The 27678-nt window shown below is 40.7% G+C and overlaps 3 protein-coding genes across 3 annotated transcripts; 1 reads left to right on the top strand and 2 right to left on the bottom strand.

The window, feature by feature from the left end:
• The first annotated feature begins 55 nt into the window (after nt 1-55).
• Nucleotides 56-6127, top strand: peak3 (PEAK family member 3). The gene is made up of 4 exons (XM_044043982.1): nt 56-394; nt 1449-1585; nt 2739-3298; nt 4247-6127. Exons 1-4 carry the CDS (start codon nt 330-332, stop codon nt 5309-5311), a joined length of 1827 nt encoding a protein of 608 aa, XP_043899917.1. The 5' UTR covers nt 56-329; the 3' UTR covers nt 5312-6127.
• A 65-nt stretch (nt 6128-6192) lies between these two features.
• Nucleotides 6193-13522, bottom strand: oaz1a (ornithine decarboxylase antizyme 1a). Its single transcript, XM_044043983.1, is given in 6 exon segments — nt 6193-6811; nt 7812-7897; nt 8046-8221; nt 8655-8741; nt 8743-8809; nt 13334-13522. Coding segments are annotated over 6 exon segments (666 nt in total). The 5' UTR covers nt 13453-13522; the 3' UTR covers nt 6193-6680.
• Nucleotides 13523-18315: 4793 nt separating this feature from the next.
• On the bottom strand, nt 18316-21006 carry amh (anti-Mullerian hormone). The gene is made up of 7 exons (XM_044043600.1): nt 20891-21006; nt 20456-20686; nt 20220-20386; nt 20033-20141; nt 19866-19959; nt 19351-19775; nt 18316-18935 (listed from the first exon to the last, which is right to left on the bottom strand). Exons 1-7 carry the CDS (start codon nt 20985-20987, stop codon nt 18529-18531), a joined length of 1530 nt encoding a protein of 509 aa, XP_043899535.1. The 5' UTR covers nt 20988-21006; the 3' UTR covers nt 18316-18528.
• Nucleotides 21007-27678: the final 6672 nt, after the last annotated feature.

Here is a 27678-nt window from a genome sequence, read left to right as displayed (position 1 = left end):
AAAACCAAGTGTCACTGCTCTAACTGTTCTTCGCTGTTCTGTCAAGTTGAGGTTTACTCACGGAACAGTGTTGCCCTCGCAACAGGCACTTCTTTTCCGGTGTAACCTCAAACAGGCTAAAAATGATAAGAGTTAAAAAAAAAAACAAAAAAAGGAAAACCAGCAGAAGCAGCGCAGTCTCATGAAAAAGTCAATTCACGACACATGCAGGGGAGAGTGTGAGAGGTAGAAGCAGAGGGAGGAACAGGAAGTCTGCCACTTTGCCCCCTGTGAGCCGCACATGAACATTATTCAGCGACAGTTCACTGTTGTTACTCTGCAGGTTCCCGATGGCGTCTGGTTCGGTCAGCAGAGTGGACGACCTGCCACCAGCACTGCCTCTCAAACAGCACAGGTAAAACCAACCAACCAACCGCAGCTTTAACCCGTTTGAATTACTCACCATGAGGTAGGAGATCGTCACAGATAATCATTTTTAATCATGATTAATCATGATTAACAATAATACAGGTTGATTATTGATGTCAGCTGACCAAGAGTGGATGCACCAGACATAAGACAAGCTGGGAGTAGCTGCTGTGTTATGCAGATATGTTCCTGGCTTTAACACTTTACTGGGCAAAGAACTATATTTGGTAACTTGGAAATCCAAAACAGTTCCGAAAAGGCAAAAAGTATGGTCATGCGACTCTGTCGTCTCCTGGTAATATCTCAGAAATGAATTATGGTAAGGTGATGAAATCAGTCAGGTGTGTTGCAGCAGGGAAACATCTGAAACATGCAGGACAGACGTCCCCAAGGACCAGCAGGATTGGGGAACGCTGTTTTAAAATAATGTTCCTTTCACTTTACTTTCACGTGTTCTTCTTGTATATTCTCATATATACTATTTTCAGGGGGAAGGAACCATATATGGCACCTTCATGGACCTTGATTTTCTACATGAAAATAACACATTTTGTTCTATATCCTCCAACAAACCAGTCCTGCAATTTAGTATTTCATTGTAAAGGGGTAACACTGAGCGTTTCGCAGACGACACGTATGCGAAAAAGCTCACGTTGCATTACCAAAATCATGTGATGGTTTGTGCTATCGGAAAATATTCCAGCGGTTTCTCAAAGATGAGACGTTGTATGTCAAAGCCAACGTGTGGTTATTACCACAATATTACCATAGTTTGCATTTTTCTGGCCTGTTTTTACACATTGAGTAACAAAGACTCGAGAAAATGTTTGATACTGTTCAAATTTAACACACAAAATCTGGTGTTCATGCACAACTGCTGTGTTTTACCGCAATAAAACCTTTTGTTTTTCTTCAATTTAAATATTTAACTAACTGCAAAAGCACGTACTCACAGGACATTTTCCCACCCTTTTATGGTCCAGATATTTTGAGGCTTAGGTGTTAAATGTGGTTGTTATTCTGTGTGTTTTGTTTCTCAGAAGTCGTTCCAGCGTGGAGGCTGAATGTGTTACACTCAGTCCTGTGGAACTCCAGGCTCAAAACGACGCATTCAGTGACGTCTTCATTGAACCTACAGATTGTCATGCAGCCCAGTGCCCGATACACCAGCGCTACGGTAGGTTTACAGAATTACAATATAATCCATAGCTGTCACGTATATTAGTGCATCCTGTTAAGTAGCTTTGTGTTCCAAAGTCAAACCATGATATAGTATTCTGTGTGTGGTTCAGGACTCTCAGTCCAGACTTCACTAATGAGAACTGAAAGAGAGGAAGTAACATCTGAAAAGCTTACTTTTGAGACAGATTCCCTATCGCCACCACCAAAATCTAATTATTTCTTTGCTGAGATAATCTGTGTGTGTGTGTGTGTGTATTACTCCACCTCTAAATGAGCCATCACAGAGAGCATGTCCAGCAAAAGTTACATATGGCGCTTTTCCACTACATGGTACCGCCTCGTCTCACAGTTTAGTAGTAACTCCTCAAACGTGGGCGGAGTCATCACAGCACGGATGCATGAAACTGAAAAAAGAAAAGCAGTTATTTTCGATGTACTGAATCATTAGAATCAATCATTAAAAAGATTAGTTCAGTTCTTCCTCCATGACCGGAGCACAGTCACTCACCTGAAATACAGCGCCAGGGTTTGTGATGCAGCTCGCGATTGCCGGCTTCAGCAGTGCCGTCACTAAATACACTCGTCTGTTAAGTGATGAGATTTTCAGGAAGTTTTCAGGATTGTAAAGTCCTTATAACTGATCTACAGTTCAGTATTGTATGGTTTGATTCTTGTGACTCTTCCTGTGACGGCACCAATCAGTGCACGGCAGTCTGACGACGTCACGTGTCAACCTCAACCTCGCCAGAGAAGGTACTAGAATAAGTACCAGGTTTAAGGCTACAAAACCCCACACTTTTTTATATACAAACATAAGTATGGGTAGTATGTTCAATGTCTGCAAATAAACCCTTCTAATAAAGGGCATGGGATGCTCAGTGAGTCCATCATGACGACATTTCTATCAATCACAAAATCCACAAAAATTGTACCAAGTACAATTAAATTGTTAATGGTTAAGTTATGAAATGATTTAACTGAATTTCAACTTTGAGCTCTGTAGGTTTTGCTGTTTGTAATTGATCTTGTTTAATGAAGAGACAAAGAGAGCTTTCCACTGTATGGAGGTTAACGTTCAACCTTATTCGACCTCCTAGAGATGCTGTGTTCCAAACTTTGACCCATGTTCGCCTCACTGTGTTGTTCAGATCCGTCTCGACACCAGGAGAGATTTTTCTCAGACGGGACACCACCGCCTGTTCCAAAGAAGAGGTTTGCTCGCACCCTCTCTTTTCCTGCCACCAGTGCGTCTCCACAGTGTCCCTGGTCTCCCCTGTCTCTTCTGCCGAAAAACCCTCAGAACTACGACAACCCTCTGTACATGCTGGCACCAGTAGCTGGCAGCTATTTCCATCAATGTGGGAAAGAAGTTAAAACAGCAAGAAAGAGTCCCGTCCCCTCGCTGTCCCTCTCCCAGCTGTCTTTTGACACCGCAGACGAACATCTGCCACAACTCTTCGGCGGCTTTGATGACCAGACGGTTGTTTCTCAGGGGATTCAGCATTGCCATGGACTCTTCCTGAGAAGGGTGGTGCAGAACATGGAGGCTGGGATCCTGCTGCAAGATGAAGCCACAGACAATCATGCCAGGTCATACCAGCCTCAGGATTTCCTACTGAATGAGGGCAGTCAGCCAAAGCAGATTGGTAACAGTTTCTACTACAGCCTGCAGAGCCCCAAGTTCCCAGGGAGGGTGCTTGGCTTAAAGGTATTGTTACAGCTCTTTGTTCCACTCAGTATTCTGCACATGTTCTCTTTTGCGTAAGTTTTCCTGCAGTCATATGTGTGCAAACATTTGTATGGAGTTTGTATGTTTCACATAGTGTGCAATAAGCTCCAGTACACACAAGATCTTTATCAGCATTAGCGAATGAGTTGAAATACCAAAGACACTTCCTCTTAACTGCCATCAGGTTTCAAAAGTGCAGCAGAAAGGCCACAAAAAAACGAAAAAGCTGTGAGCGGCATAACTTTTAAATGTAAATACATTGCCAAAATGAGCTCACATGCGGCTTCTAAAAGATGCTTGAAAAATGCCTGGAAGTCATACACTGGTGTGGTTGGGCCTGAGTCGCTTCTTTGTCAGTCATTCATTCATCATCTAACTGCTTTATCCTCCACTAGAGGGTCACAGGAGGGCGATAGGCGGGGTCCACCCTGGACAGTTCACCAGTCCATCGCAGGGCCACACACCGCTAGAGACAAACAACCATTCACTCTCACACTCACTCCTACGGTCAATTTAGAGTGTCCAATTCACCTAATCCCCACATTGCATGTTTTTGGACTGTGGGAGGAAGCCGGAGAACCTGGAGAGAACCCACGCACACACGGGGAGAACATGCAAACTCCATGCAGAAAGGCCCTTGTTCCAACCGGGGCTCGAACTCGGGTCTTCTCGCTGCAAGGCGAGAAGACCCGAGTTTTGCACAGGAAGTGATTTGTTTTACATAAACAGTGACGAAGGCAACATCGTGTTAGTAAAGCACGATGGCTTTTATTATTACAGGACTTTGAGCGGCTTGATGGGATAAATGCCTCTTGCGAATGGCTGGTGGTTTGGTGTGTTAGTGTTTTGGAAATTACAGACGTTACGCATTGGATCTTTAAAAACGTTTTGCATTGCATGGGTCATGAGTTTTTCTTGTCTCTGCAGGTGCACAAGCAGACCAATGAGAATCCAACCAAACACCAGCTGTCACATGTCAATGTGCAAAATGTGGTTGCTGTTTTCACACCCAGCATCAAACTGAAGAGGAGCGATCCCACGACTCCTTTCAAACCGGGATGCACTGCCGCTAATCCACCAGACGGAGGCAGCACAGAGTATTCTACAGATCCTGCCATCAGCAATGTGACCACAGTCGAGTCTTTACTTGACAAAGGCATCACTGTGAGTGTTGAGAGAGACCTGCCTCATGCCACTCTGGAGGACTTTGTTCAGGACAGCAGGTCCCTGCAGAGTGCAGACAGTTTGGTTTGGGACAGACAGGTGTGTGTTTTGTTGCTGCAGATATTAATGGCTTCACAACATTTGTACAACACCAGTGCCACCACATCCGAGCTCAGACCCTGGGAGATCTTCCTAGTGTGGTCCTGCAGAGAAAGGAGTGAGGGGGAAGGGTTCAAGATCGGCAGATTGAAAGAAGACACGGAGTGGGAAGAGACGGCGAGTAAAGGGAGGACCCAGATGTTATGGAGGACACATGGTTCTCCTCGTGTTGTGTTAAACCCGCAGTCTTTGAGTCCGTCTGCATCTCATCCCCTTCCCTCCATTAAGTCCCAGATTGGGGCCCTGCTTCAATACTGTTTGGCCCCACAAGAGCGCTCAATCTCATCTCTGGACTCAGATCCAAATCCATCCAAGTCCTCGTACCAAAGAGGTCTTCATCACCTGTCTTCACTGCTCCAGAATGAGAGCAGCAGTCTCCAGATTGTGGACATGGTGGCCATGCTTCAGGTGCTCCTCTGGGGCCCCAGTGTCACACTCTTTAATCCTGAGAGGTCGGTGACAGCGGCAGTGAACAGCTGGCTGACAGTCAAACGCGCTCTGCTGGTGATGAAGCTGGCAGAGAGAGGGCTGATGGGAGATCAGGCTGCTCTGGACTGGGATGACTGCATGTGCCTGCAGTACCTGTCATCCACTGACCCAGAGACAGTGGTGAGTGTGACCAGACAGCTGTTTGAAGACAGATCTACATTTACAGGATGTCTGTCTTAAAATGAACATTTTCCTTAAAATAACTGTCCAGTAGTAGAGCATTACGTGCATTAATCAAAGACACATTTCCATATAATTCCATCATAGTATTGAAATTATTTGTTGTGGTATGGTTATATCACTATATTTGTGCATTTCTATTTTTGTTTCAATAACTTATACCCTAAATAAATAAAACATTTATTATTTAAAGCAACCAGTAGTAGAACTTGCTTGGCCTTTTATTGGCACTTCAAATTACTCAGCAACACTAAGAATAACTTAGGCGCACAGAGATTAAGGACAAAGGTTCAGGTCAGTGGTGGAGTCTACGTGATATGCAGATATATGTCATACACCCACAACAAAAACCACTTCCAAATAACTACTTAAAAATGGTGCATTGATACACATCAACTCCATTTTTTGACAGACACTGACACTCAAATAATTTCTTTTAGCAAATATAAAGTGTTGATGACTGTTGTTTTCATTCAAACACTAATTTAATATAATAAACTTCATCACATGCATACTTCTGTTGCTCTGCTGGCCACTCATGCTGCTTTGAGAGTGTGTATTTTATATTTTTTATGCAATTAGGGAAAGTGGTCTGGACTCAACATCCCCAGTTGCCTCGTGTCACTATCGATTCAAATGAGTAATAATAATTAACACGATGTTGTTCTTTGAACGTACCCATGCCTGCTTAAATAAAACAATCACCAAGATGTTTCAGGGCGTGGTTGACTCCCCAACTGCCTGAAGAAAATCCTAAACAGCCATTTACAGCAGAAATAACAGAATTAATAAGTATTAAATAGTTTGTAGGAAGCCACAGAATGCACCTCCAAAAGGCCATAGATCTGTTTGACATCAGAAACACCACAGATGAAACGGTCTAGGTGAGCTCTTTTTATTAAGTACAGTTAAAACATGCAGATTTTTTTCTCAAGTGAATTAAAACCAATGAAAATCATGCACACAAAAAAAATCAAACTTGAGAATCAACCAAAAATTACTCTGAAAACATCTACTTACACGAGTATGTTGAATTTAAATCTATCATAAATATTACACTGTAGAGATGATTGGGTTAATAGGAGGTCTACACACAATGAAGGGCAATACAGTGGTGAGGACACAATGCCCTGATATTATGTGGGCGCTTGCTTTACATTCCTGTAAATTAACATCTTACCCTAGTGCAAATATCAATGACACATGGGAGGTAAAACAAAAACAAAAGAAGAGACTGTGACAGGAAACCTCAACCATACTGAAACATCAACATTATACTCATTTTCCAAAGAAAAACTAAAGAGATGTGTGGGTAGGAATCAAAATAAGTACAACAAACATTTGAAACTGCTCAGCGTTTTTTCTTTTTTTAATCATCATCGGAGGAGTCTCGCTCGATGCTGTAAGCCATGAAGACAGCATCAGGGCGGGAAGGGACGAGGGGATGACCCGGTCTCACAATCTCAAAGCCCAGGAAACTGAATGTACGCAACAGAGATGCTGAGGAGGACCAAAAAATGTATACAGATTTAATATCGAAGGTTTGATTCCAATTTTTATTTATTTATTTCTTTTTTTAACTTATTTATTATACAGTACATCTCTTTTCACTTCATTTATAAAGGACCTCAGGGTGAGGAGCTACGTCAGATCTAAACAAATTACATATACAGCACTGTGCACAAGTCTTAGGTCTCTACCATCTTTGTTGTTTTTATGTCCTCCAAATGCTGTGATCATTGGCATTGGAATGATGTGACTGAACGCTGGTCTTATTTAAACTGTCCATGAGTTTAACTGGAATGATCAAGCATGTCTATAATAGACATTATTTCACAGCAGATACGTTTCAACATGAAATAGTAGGACCAACGCGGGTTTTAGCAGCAACATTAATATGGGTTCCACTCAAGGTTTAAGAGATCCAGGGGAGCTCATACTAAATAATGAACACTTTAAGCAGTGTTGGTTTTTTCCCCCTGAAAGATGTGTTACTTAAAACCACATACATGTTTCCTGTATTTTCTGGACAGAGAAATAATTAGACTGTGTGGTCATTAAAACATAGATATAACAGCAAATCTAATGGTGGGTAAGAGAGCTTTGCACAGTACTGTACATGTGGCTGTTTAATTAGTTTATAAGGATAAGATTTATACAATACTTACAAAGGTGTATGGAATTAATGTCACTTGCTTTCATGCCATATTATTACAACTCCCATTTAATTTCTGTTATAATACACGCAGGTACCAAGTGATCATCTTTACTGCCAAGATGAGTTAATCTGCTGCAGTTCAAGCTGGTAAAACATTTCCAAAAATGTATTTAAATTGTTAAGATTAAAGGTTTGTTTCTAACTGTACGGTCCTTCATCCTTTATTTGTTACCCCTTCTTCAAAACAAATGCCCTTTAAAATCACATTGAGTTTCCTGTTGTACGGAGGTTATTAATACAACATAAACTTGCTGTAGACGTAAAAAAGATAAAAAGTCTTACCTCTGTCATCACGGTTCTTGTGAAAGCAAATGAACACGTGATCAGCCTGCAGCTGTTCCTCTGCAAATTCCAGCAGGAGAGCTAACCTGTGAAGAGGCAAAGACAACACAAACGTGTTAATGTATTACAGAGGTGATGTTCATGCGTAAAATGGTTTGTAACTTGATTTTCTCTTTTTAATTTAACATAACAAAACGTTTCATTGCCAACAAAAATGTTTTGCTGCCTTCTCACCCATCTTTGCTGCCCTCGGGCAAAGCTCCAGGAGGGATTTCAACGTAAAGGTTCCCCCCTTTCAGTGCCGCCCTCCAGACACAGTGCTTGCCTTCAGGGCGACGAGGCTCAAAGAGCAAGAAGCGCACTCTGCCATTGGCAGGGGGAGGCTCCTCAAGAACCAGCAACTGAGCATCCTACAGGAGCACAGGGACACAAATGTGAGACCTTTATTTAAAATTACACTTTACAAATACAGACAAATGTGTGCTTCCACTTTATTGTCATGTATTTGTATTACAGAGCAGAATGACACAGCATTTCCTGGAAATCTTTGATTTCCTTTATACTGAATAATCATGCTAATTATCATTATAAATAAGGATAGACAAATTAAGATGGGAAAAAAGAAAGTAGCCATAAAAGTGCCAATGAACTGTAGAAAATGATTTTAAATTCCTACGACATCTGGGACATCCAGATTGTTATCAAACACGATATGATCAGTATCCCTGCATCTTGTCAGTCATTCAAGTTAAAATATCTAAAATTGTGCAAAAATCTAAAACATACTGCAAAACAACAGATGTCAAACAGCAGTAAAAGTATTTTAAAAGTGGTTAAACGTACAGAGTAGTATAGCTTAGCTGAAAGATTGCGATCCCGCTGGTCATTCCCTCGCCCACCTGGGATCTTCAGGGGTGGGTGAGGGGCATCAGGAGCACCACAGAGGCCCCGGACACGGGTTACTGCAACAGTGGGAGCACCTCCTAGGACTGGAGATACTGGAGGGTGAAACAAACACAGATGGAGCCATTATAAGTGGAACATTCACAAGAGATTGAACAAACTAACTCCTCAACACACTCTGAATATAAACAGCAGGCCTGGAACACATTACACTGCTCAGTGATTTATCTGTGAAATATTAAATCATTTGCTAAAGTTGACCAACACAGGATACAAGTTCAATCAGTAACTGTTCCCACTTCAGGCCTGGGTCATACTTTCCACGTCCACACAGACGTCCAATGGATGTAAATGTCCTCATTTTTCCCATTTCCATAGTGGTCCATGTTGAACATGCGAGAATAACCCGGAGCACCCCAACAGTTTGAGTCCTTTCGGAGCGGACTTGAGCTTAAGTCACACAGAAGGCGTCTTGCAGGACAGGAAGTAAGAAACATCACATGTATCATCACGTGACCCTTCTGTGGAAGACCACTGGAAGACGTCGGAACATGCCAAGCACAGTTTTCTATCTTACCGAACAAAACTTCACCTCAAGTATAGGGTGTATATATATATATATATATATATATATACATATAGATAGATAGATAAAAATATAAAAGGGTATCAAGTATATATATCAGGACAGTATGAACCATTTGGGACTGAAACGAAGAAGACAATTACCATGGAAACTCTTGAGATTATGAGAGTAGGTCTGCTGGTCTCCACACATGTAACTCATCGCTCAAAGAATACACGGCTATACAAAAGAGCATGAACTTCTGAAGAGACATCTTATCTAGTAAAATGGAACATGAGTACATAGACTAGGCTGTAGTGGACCCTGGTTAAGCATGAACAGAAATGCAAAGCAGCTCTCCCTGGATACTGAACACAAAAAATATGACCCAGGCCTTGGCCACAATTACTGATAAGGGACATTTGACTTGTGTACATTCATGAAGCAGGAAGCAAGAGAGGGTCATGTGACATGACCACATCCTATACTTATTACAAACAAACCATGGTTCCTGTGGAAAATGTAATTGTTCTTGTCAAAGAGAAACATTTCACTTCCTAAAATGAGGTTGAGTTGTGTACCAGAGTTTCTGGGAACCAACTTAAAGCCTGTCACATGGTTCTTGGGGGAGGATTACAGGAGAAACAGGTTCTATTCATCTTCAACAGTAACTGTTAATAGCATCGACAATCCCTAGTTTATCAGACGAGATCAGCTATTTAAATCCAAAGGCTCAAATGAATTAATAATGCATGCTGGTGCAGACGTCTGCATGTTTAGATTAGACTAATTTTCCAAACGGAAACAAAAGCCATCAGCAACAGCAGCTCAACTGCTCTCAAACAACCACAGATTATCTCTTTGCCACTGCTGCGCTCTATGTGGAGAAAATGAGTGAAACGCAAATGAGAAACATCATCACTCCAGTAGTTCAGCCCAAACATGTGAATCTGCAGTGCCCCACCTATTGCTTAATGCAAAGCAAATGTTGCACAATTATACAGATGTGACCTACATTCCTTTCTTAGATTATGTAGTAACAAAAATTATCATTGTTACATAAAACCTCCAGTGACACATAACAGTGTATGATTTTCATTCATCAACCTCTGAAACCCTTATGTCTACAGCAGACAGAAACAAATACATACACAATAATGGGTTGTTCTAGAAAATACAGCTGCCCTATTCACATGAAGGAGCCTGTGCTTGTGCAAGAGCATAATTGTATACATATGATAACGTGACGCAAACAACTACTCATCTCCAGGGGCCCGTTTCAGAAAGCAGGTTAAGTGAATCTTTGAGTTAGTTAACCCTGAGACGAGGGAAACTCTTCACAAAGCCGGAGCGAGGTATTTCCACCGGCTCTACTCGCCTCGGCACGGCATGACACGGTTTAGGTTGCATCTCCACTACAAAAAAAGGTTCCTCAACTCAACACAGCCATTATAACAAGCCTGTATGTCTGCTTACCTCAAGTCAGCACATATCGCCACATACATTTCTGCTCAACTGGATTAAAATGGAGGCTGTTCTCTTTGTTTACCCGTTTCCATGGTGAATCGCAGTATCAGAGCACCATTGACTTTTTTTATTCCCAACGCACACGCTTAAGTCAAAGTGAACATACTCAGAGTTGAGTGAACTAACACTGATCAGCTGTTAAGGTTATAACTCAGAGTTTGTTGAACCCACTTTCTGAACCAGGCCCCAGGATGTCATTGAGTATGTATTGTTCAAGGAAAGTGCTGGTGGTTTGGATGGGCATACAGCCTTATGTCAATAAAGAACACAGTATTGATGTTTAATAAGAGACATGGCCACTATTTTAATGATTTAAATGATGCTTGTTACTATGACAATTCTGCTTAATTATCATTATGCTTATTTATTTATCATCAGGATGCATTTGATTTACATTTACTTATTTATAACTGAATAACACATTAATATGTTATTTTTATTTTAAGTCTATCATTGGCAGTGTTCAGACCTGAAATATAACAATTTTTGCATATCCAGATACTTCAAATCTGATTCAAACCACATAGTAGTAGGTATGTTATTTTTAAAACAGATTTCTACAAATAGGTCTCAGTCTAAACACCCTGGTTGCTTCATCTTTTGCAAATCTTGTAATGAGACAAAAACGGCGCCAGATGTGTTCAAACATACGACACAGCATGGCCAAACCAGCCTTGCCTACAGCATTGAGCACTGAAAAATATACCAGTCTCCAATGTCATTGAATCATTCTGCACCATGACTTGACAGGGTGACAGTGTGGAGAGAGATGAAGATGCTGCACCTCTATTTTTCATTTTTTTGAAAGCTGCACCACAAACACGGGTCCACCTTCATCTTTACCAAAGCAACCCATGAATACAGGTTAGTCAGGTCTGGGTTTACAAATCTGATTTGATCGCTTAATAATACTTCCATTTTTACACATTTTACAGGACCCTACCTGTACAGCCAGGACAGCTATATGGAGGCCACCATGTATTTACAAAACATCTTTTTCAGTTTTGATGCCAACAGTAGGGTACATTGGTTCTCAAACGAGGAGCGAGATGACTGACGTTCAGTTTAACATCACCAATAAATGTGACTGGATTTCACATACTGCACCTTTGAACATCATTATAGCCCATCGTCATTGTCCACTGTGTAATGTGCATATTTGCACCCAATTCATGTCTGTCTGTCCTACAAGAGGAATCTCACCTCCATGGCTTTTTCCCTCTTACAATATTTTTTTTGGGGAGTTGTTCTTAACCCCAAAATCAGGTTCTTAGTACAAAACATGTCACTCCATGCATATAATGTAAAGCCTACTGAAGCAAAAATTATTTGTGAATCTGGTCTATACAAATAAAATTGATTATTTTAGATATTAAGTTAGCATGACAGCCAAAGTCACTCAGAAAACAGAAAAGGGTTGAAACCAATGTATATTTACAAGGAATAGAATGTGTACAGTATGTCATAACAGGATTCAAAATCCCCCATCGTACCACAACACCCCCTCCTTCGCAGTGCAGTGGAAATTTCCAACGAGTCCTTCACAATACTGTAGGAACCAGACAAACAGCCTCGACCAAAATCACCTGCTGTGACACGACGAAGGCGAACAGAGCACCGCCTGTGCTAAGGTTTTAAGATCCAGAGTCATATTTCCCAACCACCTCCAGTCTACTCTACAGTATATTTACAAAAGGAAATATAAACAAGCAAACAATGAGTCGCCAGTGCTGCCACATTTCTCCACAATGTTAACACCGAGTTTGGTTAAGGCACAGAGTAAAGGTTGTGTTTAGCAGATGGTTAAACATTACTGGTGCACAACAAAACAGCAACGGAGCATTTCTTTAGGGAGAGGATGAGATGATACAGGTTCAATCATTTCACTAGTCTTTAACAAGGTTCTAGCTAATTGCTAGCTTCCATAAATGTATTTATTTGCCCTGTTCGGTCAAGAGCAAAGTAAAAAAAAATAAAATCAATCGAGCTAGTGAAAAATTATCCCCACTGATCATTTTCACTGCAACATTAACTGAGCTATGTTACCTTACTGCAATAAGCAATTTCTCTGCGTTGAAAATCGACTGTTATTTCACCCAGTAAACGCAAATAAACAGGGGCAAATACACTTAAAACCGAGACAATTTAAACAGAAAATACAATAAACGGGCCGGGTCCAGCTCACAGCCCTTTTAACAGCAGCGAGCTAGAGAGCAAATAATCAATTATGTAACTTTAGCATATTAGCTTAAGCGTCATCTTTAGCTTAGCTAGCTAGAGCATGTTTATTAGCAGCAGTTGTTGTCGTTCTTGCTTGACACTCATGTCCGCTACACGTCATACAGGCTGGATAAACATATTTAGTTAATGTGGCATAACAATGTGATTCAAACCATCGACTGTGGAAAATGTGTCATGTTATGTAAACAAGAAATCGTTTCTAACAGCTAGGCCGCGGTTTTAAACGTAGCTTAGCTTAGCTTGTTAAAGTAGCATGCAGAGATTTACATCTACGACATCAACGTACCTCCCGCTTTCAGTTTTATTACTTGATTGCTCAATAACAGGCATCTCGGTTAAGTTTCTCTCTTTTTCTCTCACAAAACAATGACTATTCAAAATCGTCTGTAGGTTGGATTTAACCATCCGGCCTGCGTCCACACCAGCTGCTCTCTCTGCCCTCTCCTCGTCTCCTACTGTGGGGCTGAGAGCTGACACAGGCTGCGGTATTTGTTATGGGAGTGTCCTCATTCTTACGCACAACTGTAAACAAAATATCACGCAGCTGAACAGTTGAACACCCTTAAATGCCTTAAATGTTTAAAATGTTTGAATGCGTTTATTTTAAGTAGTATTTACAAGGGATGACACAACGTCACCATGTATTGCAATACATAAAATCACAATATGTCGATTCCTTAGTGTTGTGAATCAGTGGCGTGCACAGACATTTGGAAGGGCAGGGGCAAAAATTAGAGGGGCACCTACTACAAACTGGTGGGTCAGGTGCCACTAGAAATTTCCCACATTCTCACACACCTGTGTATACACGGACATCCTTTACAGAACAGCATCACTTTCTATCACAGAGATGGGCATTTTATATAATTTCCTCCCTTCAGGACACTGTCATGTAGGGCAGGTGGCAGTGGGTCCCCAGGACCAGGATTGAGACACCCAGCTCTACATGACAGTGTCCCGAAGGGAGGAAATTATATAAAATGCCCATCTCTGTGATAGAAAGAGATGCTGTTCTTTAAAGGATGTCCATGTTTACACAGGTGTCTTCGAGAAACCCTGATACACAGTAGGGACAGTAGGGAACTTCATAACAGCACCCTTATTAATTGCAAGGACACCCATAGGAAACAAAGTTGCAAGGGCATCTTATAGGGCACTGCATCACTTTTGTCCACTAGAAAGACACTCCTTTAGAAACAATACATTTTTTAAATGTATACTTTGCTTTAGAGGCCACACATGAATGGCAGCCAGTAGGGCACTTCCTCATGTTTTTACCACTCCAGATAGTACATGCATTATGTGACTCAAGGGGGCATTTTTTTGTCCATCAGGGCAGTGCTTCTCAAACTTCTTTCAGTAATGTACCCCCTGTGTAACCCTTAACTAGCACTTTTGGTTGGGGGAAAAAAGGCAAAACACAGTGTAGTGCCATCAGTTCTTTATTAAATGTATTTAAAAATATCTGCAAAACGCTGCTGTGCATTTATCGCTCTTACAACTTAGAAATGAAAACACCAAAAAAAAATCTGTTCACAAAAGAAACAATTCACTTAAACATACATAAATATGTGCGTATAAAAATAATTATCAGTTTAAAGTGCCCTTTCCAGGTTAAAATAAAGATTTGTTCTCAGAATTAAATTAGATTTATTTATTTATTTATTTAAGATTCCTTTATTTCACTTTAAAATGTCCATGACATAACATTTGTCCTAAGAAGTATGTTTTTGTAACTTTTATTACAGAATTTGTTCATAGTCCCAAGCCTTGTATATACTTAATAAAATAAATGATTACATGTTTAAAATCAAGCCCATGATAGAGGAGTGTTACTCCTCTAAGGTTTATAAACGTCATGCTCTCAAACTCAGCTTGAGGAACATTTCTGTTCTTGCGATCAACCACATAGTGAATTTGTGGTCCAGGCACTAAAAGTATAATATTTAATAAAAAAAAATGTAGTGGGGTTACCTGTACTTCCACCACAGGAATATTTCTACAGTTCCTATAATGACACTTGTTACAACTTCTCATGTTTTATTTTATTCTTCTCTGGCAGATTATTAGTAATATTAGTCAGAGTCATTATGATTATTAGTCATTATATTCTCTCACCTGTCATCTAATCTTTGTTATCGTGAGAATACAACCTACTGCTGTTATCACTAAACCGATCACCACCCACAGTGAATGCGTTTAGTATTAACAGCCGTGGAGCAAACGACAAATGTCATTTTCTTTTTTTTCAACACCTCTCATCTGTGCCTGTCAATCAAGGAGCAGAAGAACATGGTGCCGGCTGTGTGATACACCGTCACTGGTGTTTGCAAATCAGAAACCACCATCAATACATCTGTTCTAACCTTCACTGCAGTGGTGAGGCACGACTTAAGGGTCAGCACAGGTGAGTTTGTTCTCTCTCTCTCTGTTCAGAGTCTTATTTTAAAACTAAACCCTGAGCTCTCCTTGAATCATACTGCAACCGTAGCTGCTATTTTAAGCTGTTTGAGCTCCAGTGGCTACAGTGTGAACGCCTGTGTGTGCGCGGCAGTGCAAGTGCATGCACTTTGCAAAAATCAGTCATCATCTAACCGCTTTATCCTCCACCAGAGGGTTGCGGGGGGTGCTGTGCCAATCTCAGCTACATCGGGCGATAGGCGGGGTACACCCTGGACAGTTCACTCTCACACTCACTCCTACGGTCAATTTAGAGTGTCCAATTTACCTATTCCCCACATTGCATGTTTTTGGACTGTGGGAGGAAGCCGGAATACCCGGAGAGAACCCACGCACACACGGGGAGAACATGCAAACTCCATGCAGAAAGGCCCTTGTTCCAGCCGGGGCTCGAACCCGGGTCTTCTCGCTGCAAGGCGAGAGTGCTAACCACTACCCCACCATGTGCACCACTTTGCAAAAATAAAAATCCTAATTCTTCATTTTAATTTACAGCTTCACTTTGACTGGACCCTCTGAAAACATCAAAAGTAAGACAAATGTTCACAACCAAACAAGTGCATTTTACAGGGATTCAAATGTGTCTGACCGTTCTTTGTCTTCCATCAGTGTCTTACGAACGTATTCTCTCCATAACAAGTCTGAGTGATGTCCCAAACCCATGGAGGGGATTCACAATGAACCGCTGCTTGGTGCTGACACTGGTCGTTCTGTTCGTGACCTCAGGGGTGACTGAGGTGCACGGTGAGTCCTGTACGCAAACACACTAAAAGAAAACACAAGGGATTCAGTTGCGTTCTAATATTTTATTCCTGATATTCTGTATTTGTGGACGATCACAATATTACTACACAATAAATGTACTGCTGTGTGCTGCTCTGAAAATGCTCGGATCATACGCTGATGTAGAAAGTAGTCATGCAGTGTGTCTGTACCATTCTGTTTCTCTTTATGTACGTCATCTCCGTCTGTGGGGACACAGACTTTGGCACCACCTTATGTTTATCTCAGTAACTAACTCCCTCTCTAAATGTGCATGGACACACTTCTAAAACATGCTATTAAAAACAAACATTTTCAGCTGTTTTTACGGATGATAGTGTTGATAAACTGCATGTATGTTACACACCACATGGCTTCTTTCTCCCTTCAGAATCTTTTTTTATTTTTGTTTGTAGATGCTATGGATTCTTTTGTTGAGGGCACAGGTATTAGGTCTTTCTTTGGAAGTCTGCAGGATGGATCAATAACTCAGGTATACTGTACGCCCACAGTCGTCACGCTCTCATAAAGCCAACTTCTTCAGGAATAGTAGAATCAGAAATAGTTTGAACACTTTGAAATTTTGTTTTGTTCCAGTGAGTCTCTTCAGCCTCGAATAAAAACAAGTACAGATCAAGAAATTACAATAAATAGAAATGGGAATAGAGATCAGTGAAGGTTTGTTATAAATGTGCATTTTAATACAACGTGTATAAATAATGTATATGACAAAATATGTACGATAATGCAGAATATACAACAGAAAGGTGTCTGTGCACAGGTAATATCTGATGACTTTATAATACAGACATTATATACACTGAATACTGTGTCAGTGGTTTCCAAAGTGGTTAAATCTTTTAGTTAATTCATATTTTTACAGTGATCTTAAGAAAATCTCAAGCAAAACATTTAGAAAACAAAACTGAACTGAAAGATGACAGTTTACAGATGTTGTTGAGCAGCGCTTGTGCCCTGAAATCAACTCTTTGCCTTTTCTAAATATTCTTTAGTGTGTTAACATGCAAATATTCTACGTCTATATTATAATTTTTTAATAATAATATAGACGTCTATATAATTTTAATGGAAAACGAAACTCAAAACTTGTGGTCTTGAGACTCCATTTCTAAGGCCTCAAAGACATGATGTTTCTTCACTGTGCACGTCTGCATGTGGAGCTGCTGCAGGATTTGATTGTTTTAAGTTAAAGGTCAAACTTAAAGCAATTCACAATTTTCTTTTAAGTACAACATAAGTATACTATATAGTTATACCTGCAAGATTTAAAAAAAAAAGCACTGTATGATCAGCATGTGGATTACCGAAGATATTTATAAATAAATATGTGTGTTGTCTCCTGTCGTCTGCCTCCAGATCAACTTATGGGATAGTTTGATGTGGTGGTGGAAATCTGAAGAAGTTGGAGTGATAAGAAGAAGAAAGAAGCCGATTGGCAACAAAGCAATCCTGAAACCCAAACCCAAAGAGTAACAAACACACCCTGTGTGTAAGAGCAGTGATCGACAGCCGGTTTCTGAAGAAACATTTTTCTATAGTTTGCATTTATTAACACAAGGATTATGTGAAACTTGCTAAAATGTTGTATGCCATTTCAAAGGTATGGGAATAAAGTCAGATGTGGTCTTAAAGCAACCCTATGTAGTTCTGCTGAACAGGAGCGCCCTCTGTAGGCACAAGTGGTTTCATTTGACTGTGCCAAACAGACAGGAAACCAACTCTATGTTTAATTACTGAAATCGTTTCAGATGAACCTTTGTTTTTAATAACATTTGACTTTTTTAAACTCATTCACAGTCCAGCATTACTCTTTTACTTTCTGGGCCTCAGTTTAAGCCACTAGCCATCACTCAGAGATCATACACATGCAAAGTTACACAAAGAAAACAGACTTTCATGAGTGCAAGAGGCAACGTTCACTATTACAAATCACTGTCAAATGTCAAAATCCTTATAAAGCTGTTGTTTTAAGGTGAAATAGTTGCTCGGCTAAGATAATGAATAAAGACTAAATAAAGGAGACACATTTTACCCTGATTAAACGTCGACTCTTTATTATACAAACGATGGAAGACAGTGATACACATACTTATATTACAATATCAACTATCTACTAACATTAGCTGCGTGCATGTACGACTCCAAGTGGGTCAAAAGTGTGAGAGATAAAATAAGCATGTGTACGTGCATTAACAACATTTGAATAATGACTTGACACCTGTTCCACCGGGTAAAGCTTTAGCGGCATCCACACTCTTTCGCGATCACACTCGGTTTAATGGAGAGATAAGTACCATGTTCATTCAAATCCACCACCTCAAGGGCTTCATAGGCCACAGGCACACAGCACGGCGCACGCTCATCTGCGTTCACGTTCTCGATGTGGGAGTTGAGCAGGACGGCGTGGTTGATGGTGTTGACCATGGGGAACGCACAAGAGCCGCGGCAGTTGTTAATGACAGCTGTGTTTGGACCAAGAACAAACCTTTCAAGGGAGACAGTGAGGCTCCTCAGCCCACAGACGTTGGCCCTCACTGGGTTATTGGAGTCTGCTCTGGTGGTGCGCTGACCCACTCGCAGCTCATATGCCTGTGCCACTGTCCGCAGGGCTTTCAGCAGAAGGAAGGCGCGGTACTGGCTCTCTCCTGTTAAAAAAACAGGGCTGGGGTTGGTAAGTGTGGAAAATCTGGCAATAACAGCCTACAAAGTACAAAGCCCCAAGACACAAACTTTCAAGGAATTCAAATGTATTATAATGTTTTATTATTATAATCCATCCATCTTCTATCACTTTATCCTATACACGAGGGACACACAGAGACAAACAACCATCCACAATATGTTGTTGTTTTTTAATTATTTTAAAAATAGACTAGAGCCTTCATCAGGGAGTCAAACAGATGACTCTGCTGATATCTATGTACATGTAAAGGTGCTATGTGAGAGAAATGCATCATATTAAAAACATAAAAGGATCATCAGAGATAACATGTTGCACCGAAGATAAGGCATCTAAGTAAGAAATGCTGGGCAAACTACTGTAGGACAATCATCTCTTACCTGCCGTAGGTTCCTTCTTCTCTAATGCACCGAGTTCCTTGAGTCTCCCCAGCCTTGCTGTGGCCCTGGGACCCACCTCCTCTTCTCTTATTAACTCCATAACCTGCAACCCACTCTGATCCAACCTCTGCCCGATCTCCTCCAATAGAGCAGGAGACAGGGCCAACTGTCCATGAGGCAGATGAGGCGTGGAGCCCAATTTCCTGAAGGAGAAGATGGTGGGGGATGAGGAGTTGATCAGTTCAGCCAACAGTGTCTCACTGGAGGATAAGCCCAGTGACAGAGGAGGCAAGGACTGTAAAGAGCCCAGCATGAGCTGAGGGGACACAGGTTTGTCCTGAGGCAGGACGTCCACCAGGAACCGCTTCAGTTCACAGAGGAAAGTGAAGGTCTGCGAGGATGCAGAGGAGGAAGCGGAAACATGTCTATATGGAAGAAGACAAACACTCATGAGCAACACTCTGACAATAGTCTGCGATAAGAACTTCAACATAGAACTGGGGAAATAAAATCACCTTGCATCGTTTCTCACAGCCAAGAGCAGAAGTGGAGTTATGTTGGTGTTACTTCCTGATTTTTCACCAATAAGGACGTCTTTTAAGTTCTGCTCTACAATGAGAGTAAATGTGAGGTGAGGTCACGTGAAACAAGAGGATGAAATCATGACAAGATGGGACCTTACTATGAGGGGATTTTGTCTCAACAGAAATGGTCCATCTGTGACTGTCGTTGCCCTCTGATGCTTTTCCTGACAGCAGGATGTGCTGTGTCTCTCCTGAAATGCACACAGACTGGAAAGAACAACAGTGTGAAATCACCTACAATACCAATCACCAAATATTTCTATGCGTAAAACAAATAAATTGTACCTGTGTGTTAGGCTGCAGAGACTGACTAGTGAAAGTGGCGTCCAGGTCTTCTGCTTTGAGCAGACTTTCAAATGTCAACAGCAGTACAGGGCTCAGCCTGAGCAAAGGAGACTGTGGGAGGTCAAATGTCAACATGAGTGTCCCTCTGTCATCTTCCCCTACAAGAACTGATGAAGAAAAACAATTAAAACATTTAAAACTAACAAAAAAAGATGGTGGTCAGGGAGATCTCTTACCTCCAGTTGGATGCAAAACCTCTAATCCAATCCTCTGGTTTCTGCTCGCAGCCTTGGCAAGCTCCTGCAAGACTGACTCTAATGAGTTGTCAGATGGTGTGCAGATCCCAAACAGAGTGAGACTGTTGTGCAAGAGTTCACCGTCGTTCCCCGCGGCTTCACGCAACGCTGCAAATACGTCGTCCACGTAGCACGGTGAATCGAGGGGGCCGGGAGGAGAGACTGTGTCTCCTTTGATTGAATAAGACAAAGAAGAGTTTACACGTTTGTTCTTGATTCTGTTGTGTTTTCTTAATGTTGTGGCATTTGGCGCTCCAGGGCCACCATAGTCTCCTGAACACAGATGTGCAAAACATATACAGTACTAATGTAATCAGCTGTACACTTAACAGTGTATGCTACTAAAATACTTTCAAATGTGTGGAGTCTGCTCACCTGTCATTGTGGGATTGTGGTCCTGGATCAGCTGCTGTCCATGTGAGACATGTGGGGCCACACAGAGCCAGGTCCAGCACAGTGTCACAAACAACATGCTGCATGTGTGTCTGTGTTGTCACACACTGCTCTCATTTGAATGGGTCAAACTCCAGAGAATGGGAGTTATGTAGTCCCACCTTCTCCTCTCACTAACACACTGCCCATGGAGGAAAATCACGTGCGTGCCCTTGATTATTTAGACCATGGTTTCAGTTTGAGGTGTTTGCTACACAGAAAAGTGCTTCTTCAGGGTGAGGGATCACCTCAGATATTGAAAAGGACTCATAAAAACTAACACATGATTTAATTTCTATTACTAAAACAGGCGGGAAGATGAGAAGAAAAACAGTGAGCGCCATAGAGCTCTATTTAAAGCTGCAGTGCGTAACTTCTGGTGTTTGTTGACGTTGATGTTATTCTCCCACTGTTTGTTCCTCTTGAACAGGAACATGGTAACAATTGTTACCATGATTTGGTAAAATCAACAATTGATTTTTTAATATGCAACAATATACATGTATATATATGTATATATATACATATATTATTTTTTAATGTATGTATATATATATAGATATCTATATATATATATTCTTTTTTAATATATGTATATATATATATTTTAAATATCATACAGAAATGACTCATTATAACTTGAACTCCTGATTGTTTGCTCACCAGGACATTTAAGCTTATTTTTGTCCTCACTGTCACAAAAACAACATTACATCTCTGTTGTCTTCTTTCAAATGAGAAAAGTGGATATGGCCAAGCTGGGCTCGCCGCGCCCTCTGCTGGGCAACTCAGTAATGACGTCACATAGTCTGAAGTGCTTGTAGGCTGTATTATCGTATCTCAAACAGGTGTTTTATGGTTTGAGTCAGATCCTCCCTGACTCAAGTTCAAACCATTATCTGAATTTTGGATTAAAAAAAAAGTCATACTTTAATGTTTATGAGCTTTTTCTATCACATCACTCACACACTGCCAGGGGTCAAGTGTGTTGCACTGGAATACATCTGTGTGTGTGTATTTGTTACACCTTTTCTGCCATAAATACTAAACCAGTAGTCCTCGTGGAGACCAGAACCTGGTCCTAATGAGGCAGAACGTAATTTCAGATGAACTGTTAGGGATGGAGGTCAATGCAGTGTCCTAAGAACAATAGCTGTGTTTGTGTGTCCATGTCTTTATCAGGCTGTGGGGACATTTGTCGTGAGGACATTTTAAGTGGGCCTCACACACTTTAAGGGCTTTTTGAGGGTTAACATTTGAGGTTTGTCACGTATTTAAGACGGTTAATGGTAGAGGACGCATTGCCTTTAAATGTCCCCGCAACTAGTTGAGGTGTGTGTATGTGTTATTGGTCCCAGACTTAAAAACATGTCAGACCAGCAGAGAACTAGAGAAACATAATATAGAAGAGAAACATAGAAACAGATACAGAACGTAGTTGCAACAAGGTGATGATAGAGCATCACACATCAGTAATTTCCTGTCCTGTTTTATCTGTACTTCCTACAGTTTGGGGGGTGAGAAGACTGTAGGAATGGAGACGTGAGCTCGGACTCCTTTCATAGAAATGTTCCTCCCATCACTGGTCTCACAGCTGCAGCCTTGTTTTGCAGACGGTCAAGGTCTCAGTACTGATTAGTGGACATGCATCCCAACAGATAAAGCCAAGGTTCACTCTTGCCACATTATAAATCTTCCTCGAGGAATGAGAAGAATTATTCCGTATCCTGTTTTTAACACTGAATGAGAACATTCTATTGCAGCTTCCACATGCAAGTGTGGGAATCAAAGCATGTATTCACCGACTCTTCTACGGTTTGTAGAAATATGGAGAATTGCATGTTCACGCTGACGGCCTCTATGCTGGACACTTGGACCTCATCAGTGTTTATGACTACATCGAAAAGTGTTTCCTGATGAGAACAGGAGAAAAGCTTGTTGTGAGGTCTTCTCTGAGACGGGCGTCATTTGTAGGGGTGTGTCAACGGATTCTGAGGATTCTGGGGACATATCTAAATGGAAAGCAATCAGTCGGACAGTGTTCTCCGACTGATTGACTCTGCACCCGTGTTGCTATATTTGCAGAGACATGTTTTGACTGGTTGACGTTTGAGTTGACGATTGGAAACCTGGACGTTTCCCAACCTCTGCACCAACACCAAAGCAAAGCAAGGAACCCACAATGCAGTTTGACAACGCTTGATATCGCTCCACACAAAGTGAAAGAGAAATGTCTTAAGTTGAGGCCTCCATCGTGTAGGTTACACGTGGTGTAACACGTGTCATGTCAACGCTCGACAGCAGGTGGGTCTGAAGCTTGGAGGTTGTTAGTGGACGTGAACAGAGCAATGAATGGATGTTATGACCGTCTGTAGCAAGTGTTGCTAATGTTGCTTGAGTACAAAAACACACCCGTCATGGGGAAAACGACACATTTGGGCTGTGTAGTATTTGATTTAAATGTGTCACACAACTTTAATGGATAATGCCTGTGCTAGGATATTTATAAGTGATAATGTGATTTGATTGGCTGACACTCAAGCTAATGCTTTAAAAGTTGAATATTTCTCCACTTCAAAAGACCCACATATACACCTCAGAGTGCATTAGAAGGGTATACATTTTAAACTGATTCTAACATCCTATTTAGGTTTTCACTGGAGTGTTGCTATAATCAGACACATGTAAACAGTTATTGCCTTACATGAGATTAAACAAATAGACTCAAGACATACGCCACAGCACAAGAAAACTAATTCAAATATTATATGAAACATTTTATTAATAATTATAAAACGCAGGGAAAAAAACATTTATTCCATGTTCCATTATAACATCTTAGGATAAAAGCACCAACACCAAACAGTAACAACATTTTCCATGAAAACCCAGGGTCTTTTGGAAATTAGGTTTGTTGTTATTGCACCTCAAACCTGTCATGGCCTTAGAAGACACATACTTCAGTTCATGTCTGTCCTTTATAGTCAGATTACTCCCCTCCTTAAAAATCACCTAATGAGAGGAATCCCAACAAAAGGACAGTGAACCTCCTTAGATTGACGAATCTAGACAGAGGCATTTGTGAGATGAGGAAGATGCCGAAAGTCGGAGCCATTTCACAGCTTTTAAAGACCAAAGCGGCTCTGATGGAGCTTTATAAAGCTGCATTTCACTGCAGAGGCTGATGCATGTGACGGTGAGAATCAGTCTGAGGAAATCTGACAAGGCAGCTGGATCATTTCACCTCATTTACTAAAAAGCTTTTACTGGTCCTGAGTTGGGATACAGAGGGACTTCATCGTGCCACCTGATGGTGAACAGGTTCAAGACATGCAGTAGTTGAAAGAGAATAATTTGCATTGTTTCAAGCAACCTGGAAAGTTCCTGAGTTTAGACCTTTGGCGGGATTTAGAGTAAACAGCGTCGACCGCGAAAGCTCTCACAGATTACCTGCAGGATTATGTACCAGGATGGAGAACCGCAGAGAAGACGGAAATTCAAATCATGCTATTGCACCAAAGTACTTTGATAACAACAACTAATCCCTTTCACCGATTGTAAAAAATAAAAATAAAAAGCTGGAATAGATGTAAAACAAGTGTTTCCATAGACTATTCTCACGTTCACACACACCACAACGCTCTGCTGCCAAGTTAGAAACACTTCCTTACACTGGACTAGATCATCCAGAAAGCCGACAGAATGTTTTTTGTTGTGTTGATGATTATTACTGATAAAGCCCTGCAAGACAGAAGAGCAATATTTGAGTATCAATAGCTGCAATTTCCTTGATTTAAGTGAAGGAGAGCACCGTGTTGACTAGTAGTATTAAAAAACGGACAGGAATCTGAAGCATAACATTTAACTGCAATTGTATCAAACATCAAGAATAAGAAAATCATAACAGCATTGACAATAATTACAAAGGACCTCAGTGCTGGTAACAAAGGGACTCTAATCGTCTCTAAATACGTTCTAAAACAACTCTCTTCTTTTCTCTCGAACACATTTGTGTTTACAAAGTGAGTGCACAGGACAGGAGTTCACTATAAAGCTTTGATTTTTACTCTAATCTTCTCTGCGATATGCACCGGGAAAAGAAAAGCACACACACACACACACACACACACAAAGCTTGAGAAGAAAGAAGCTTGGCTACTCTCACTCTTGACCGAGTGATGCACACATACACGCTAACACAAGTGTTTCACATCACGTCTCACAGTATGCTTACACTACACGGGAGGGCCTTGTCAGTAAGACATCCACAGACTGTGTGTGTGTGTGTGTGTGTGTGTGTGTGAACAGTTGGACACTTAGGTCTGTATGCACCAGTAGAGACCGCGTTGGTAGAATTTGATGTACAGAAACAGAAGCACCATTTTTAGTCTAGTACTCTGAACTAGAAGGTTGGCTATGAAAAAAATAACCTCAGAAACAGACGTGAAAACATCCGATAATAGAAATGGTAACAGTTCTAGAGCTGGAACAGTAGAGTTTGGAGTCACAGCACCCCTGTGTGTCAAAAACACACAGTTTGTGAATTGCAGCACTAACGACACAAACGCTGTTGTGTCGGCATGTTGTTGGACGCCGTCTGTTAAGGTCGTGCGGTGGCAACGCTTCACTCTCCCGGGATTCCAGCCTCCTGTTTAACAGGTTGAATTTATGGGTCACAATGCCAGATTCAAAGAACCCTATTGACTTATATATATATATATATATTTATCTATATATCCTCATATATTTTAAGAGACTATATATATATATAAACATTTTATATACCTTTCGGTTTATAATGGAGACAAAAGCGTGGAAAAACAAAAGCGTATGTACAAAAACAGTGTGTCTTGTTCACGTATAGATAATCAACTTGCTGTTGACAGGACAGCTGCGTGAGAAACATGAAGCGAGGCCTTATTTATACCTGTTTACTCTGAGCCACCTGATGCAGAGTAGCATTTATGGAGAAGAAGGTGTCAGCAGCTGTACACGCACCATTCAAAGAACCAGACAATAGCATATTAAATATGAGAAAGAAAAAAAAGGCTTTACAAATGTCTGTGTACAGCACCAAGTGTTCCATTTGTTTTCACTGTAGAATAAATAAGTTCAGGCACAGTCCAAACGTAGCACCATCATTTTCAGACTGTGAGTCAAGTACACACATATACACACACTTGCATTCTACAATGTCCAAACAATTAAGGATTTAAAAACAAACAAAAAAAAGAGGAAAACAAATACCAAGGCAAATGGAGAGACTGACAGCATAAATATAATAATCTAAATTATACACAACTATACAGTTGGAGAATGGATCACATTCACAGTACAAACAATGTTTACAAAAAAAAGCAAAAAAATGTTGTAGAAAGAGTCCAGTAGTTTGTCGTGGTCTTGGTTAATTGTGTTTCCCAGTGTGTGTGTGTGTGAGGGTTTGCATGCGTGCGTGTGTATGTGTGTGTTGTTGTATTAACCAAATGGAAAATAGCTCCACAGATAAATGTCCTTACACATTTTGCTTAAAGCTGCATCGTTCCCACAGCAGAGATAAATATGACTAAATTCAGCATAAGAAGAGTTAAAAAATTCCTGCTGTGGCTCTACAGAGTAGTGTGATTTAGCAAAATGTCCAAAAGGCAAAAACATTAATAAATAGAGAAATGATTAAATCTCCTGTGGTTTTACTGTTATTCATTTTACACCTGGATTAAGTTTCACTTAACAACAGTGCAGCCACGCCCCCCTGACACTAACAGAGGGTTTCTACAAGAGAGTGGCTAACAATACACAAAACACAGAGCACCATTTCATTTCATCAATTTCATTGGGTCTTTTTTTATTATTATTTTTTATTTTATTTTTTTTAAACAAGAAAAACATTAAAATGTATGTACTGTGCTAATGTGTTCGGCTCGGCGTTAGTGACACCCATAGAAATGTTGATAATTCCCCATATTTATTCATTTTATACGAAACAACTTAAAGTATACACAGGTCTTCCTTTATTTGGAGAAACGTGGAATGTATGTAACATTCCAAAGATACTTTTACTTCAATACCTGATATTAGAAGACAAACACTGAAGCACTCAGCGTGTGAACTTAAAGTTTATTTTCTTCTTATGTTCAGAAAGGTTTATTGGGAGAAATAAAACATATTACCTTTAACTATGTTAGTAGAAGTGTGTCATCACTTTAAAATAGGAATCATGCAGGGGGGTGGCTTGATACCAATATTAACCTTGAATTGAGATACAGCTTTTTACCTCTTCTACATCAACAAAGCTGATCATAACCACCTTGCTACAACAACCAGCCATTTCAAAACCTAAACACTTCATCAGTGTGGCAGTTATGTGCAGCCCTCACGCACATCCTGGTCACATGACAGTGGTGGTCTGTGTCTCTACAGCATGTCACTTGTGCTTAGTGAAGCATTTACATGACATTTAGAGTTTCGCGATTGCATTCAATTCAACTATTTTGTTTTTCCATTGTCTTATCTAATGATTTTTTTTTTTTATTGTATCAGCTCGTCATTGTTCCCTGCTTTACAGAGACTGTCATCTTTAGCCACCATGTTTTCACAGCAGCACCGGACAGTAACAAATAAAGACGACACACCGCGACTTTAACAGGTTTTGCTCAACATAGGGCAGAGTTTTATCATTTTGGCACAATTTTGTTTGTGGGTAAAGAGAATTAATTGTATCCATCCACAATCCT

This window comes from Solea senegalensis, linkage group LG14, assembly GCF_019176455.1.
Source record: "Solea senegalensis isolate Sse05_10M linkage group LG14, IFAPA_SoseM_1, whole genome shotgun sequence".
NCBI lineage: Eukaryota > Metazoa > Chordata > Actinopteri > Pleuronectiformes > Soleidae > Solea > Solea senegalensis.
This window is presented reverse-complemented; position numbering and strand designations above follow the sequence as displayed.

Bases quoted from the DNA above. Each gene is read 5' to 3' on its own strand.
- amh (XM_044043600.1), bottom strand. From the start codon at position 20,987: ATGTTGTTTGTGACACTGTGCTGGACCTGGCTCTGTGTGGCCCCACAT. The intron at 20,142-20,219 runs GTACAATTTATT...TGTTCTTTCCAG, and splicing joins CTCTGCAGCCTAACACACAG to TCTGTGTGCATTTCAGGAGA. The intron at 19,960-20,032 runs GTAAGGTCCCAT...CTCTCATTGTAG, and splicing joins TGAGACAAAATCCCCTCATA to AGCAGAACTTAAAAGACGTC.
- peak3 (XM_044043982.1), top strand. From the start codon at position 330: ATGGCGTCTGGTTCGGTCAGCAGAGTGGACGACCTGCCACCAGCACTG. The intron at 395-1,448 runs GTAAAACCAACC...TTTGTTTCTCAG, and splicing joins CTGCCTCTCAAACAGCACAG to AAGTCGTTCCAGCGTGGAGG. The intron at 1,586-2,738 runs GTAGGTTTACAG...TGTGTTGTTCAG, and splicing joins CCCGATACACCAGCGCTACG to ATCCGTCTCGACACCAGGAG.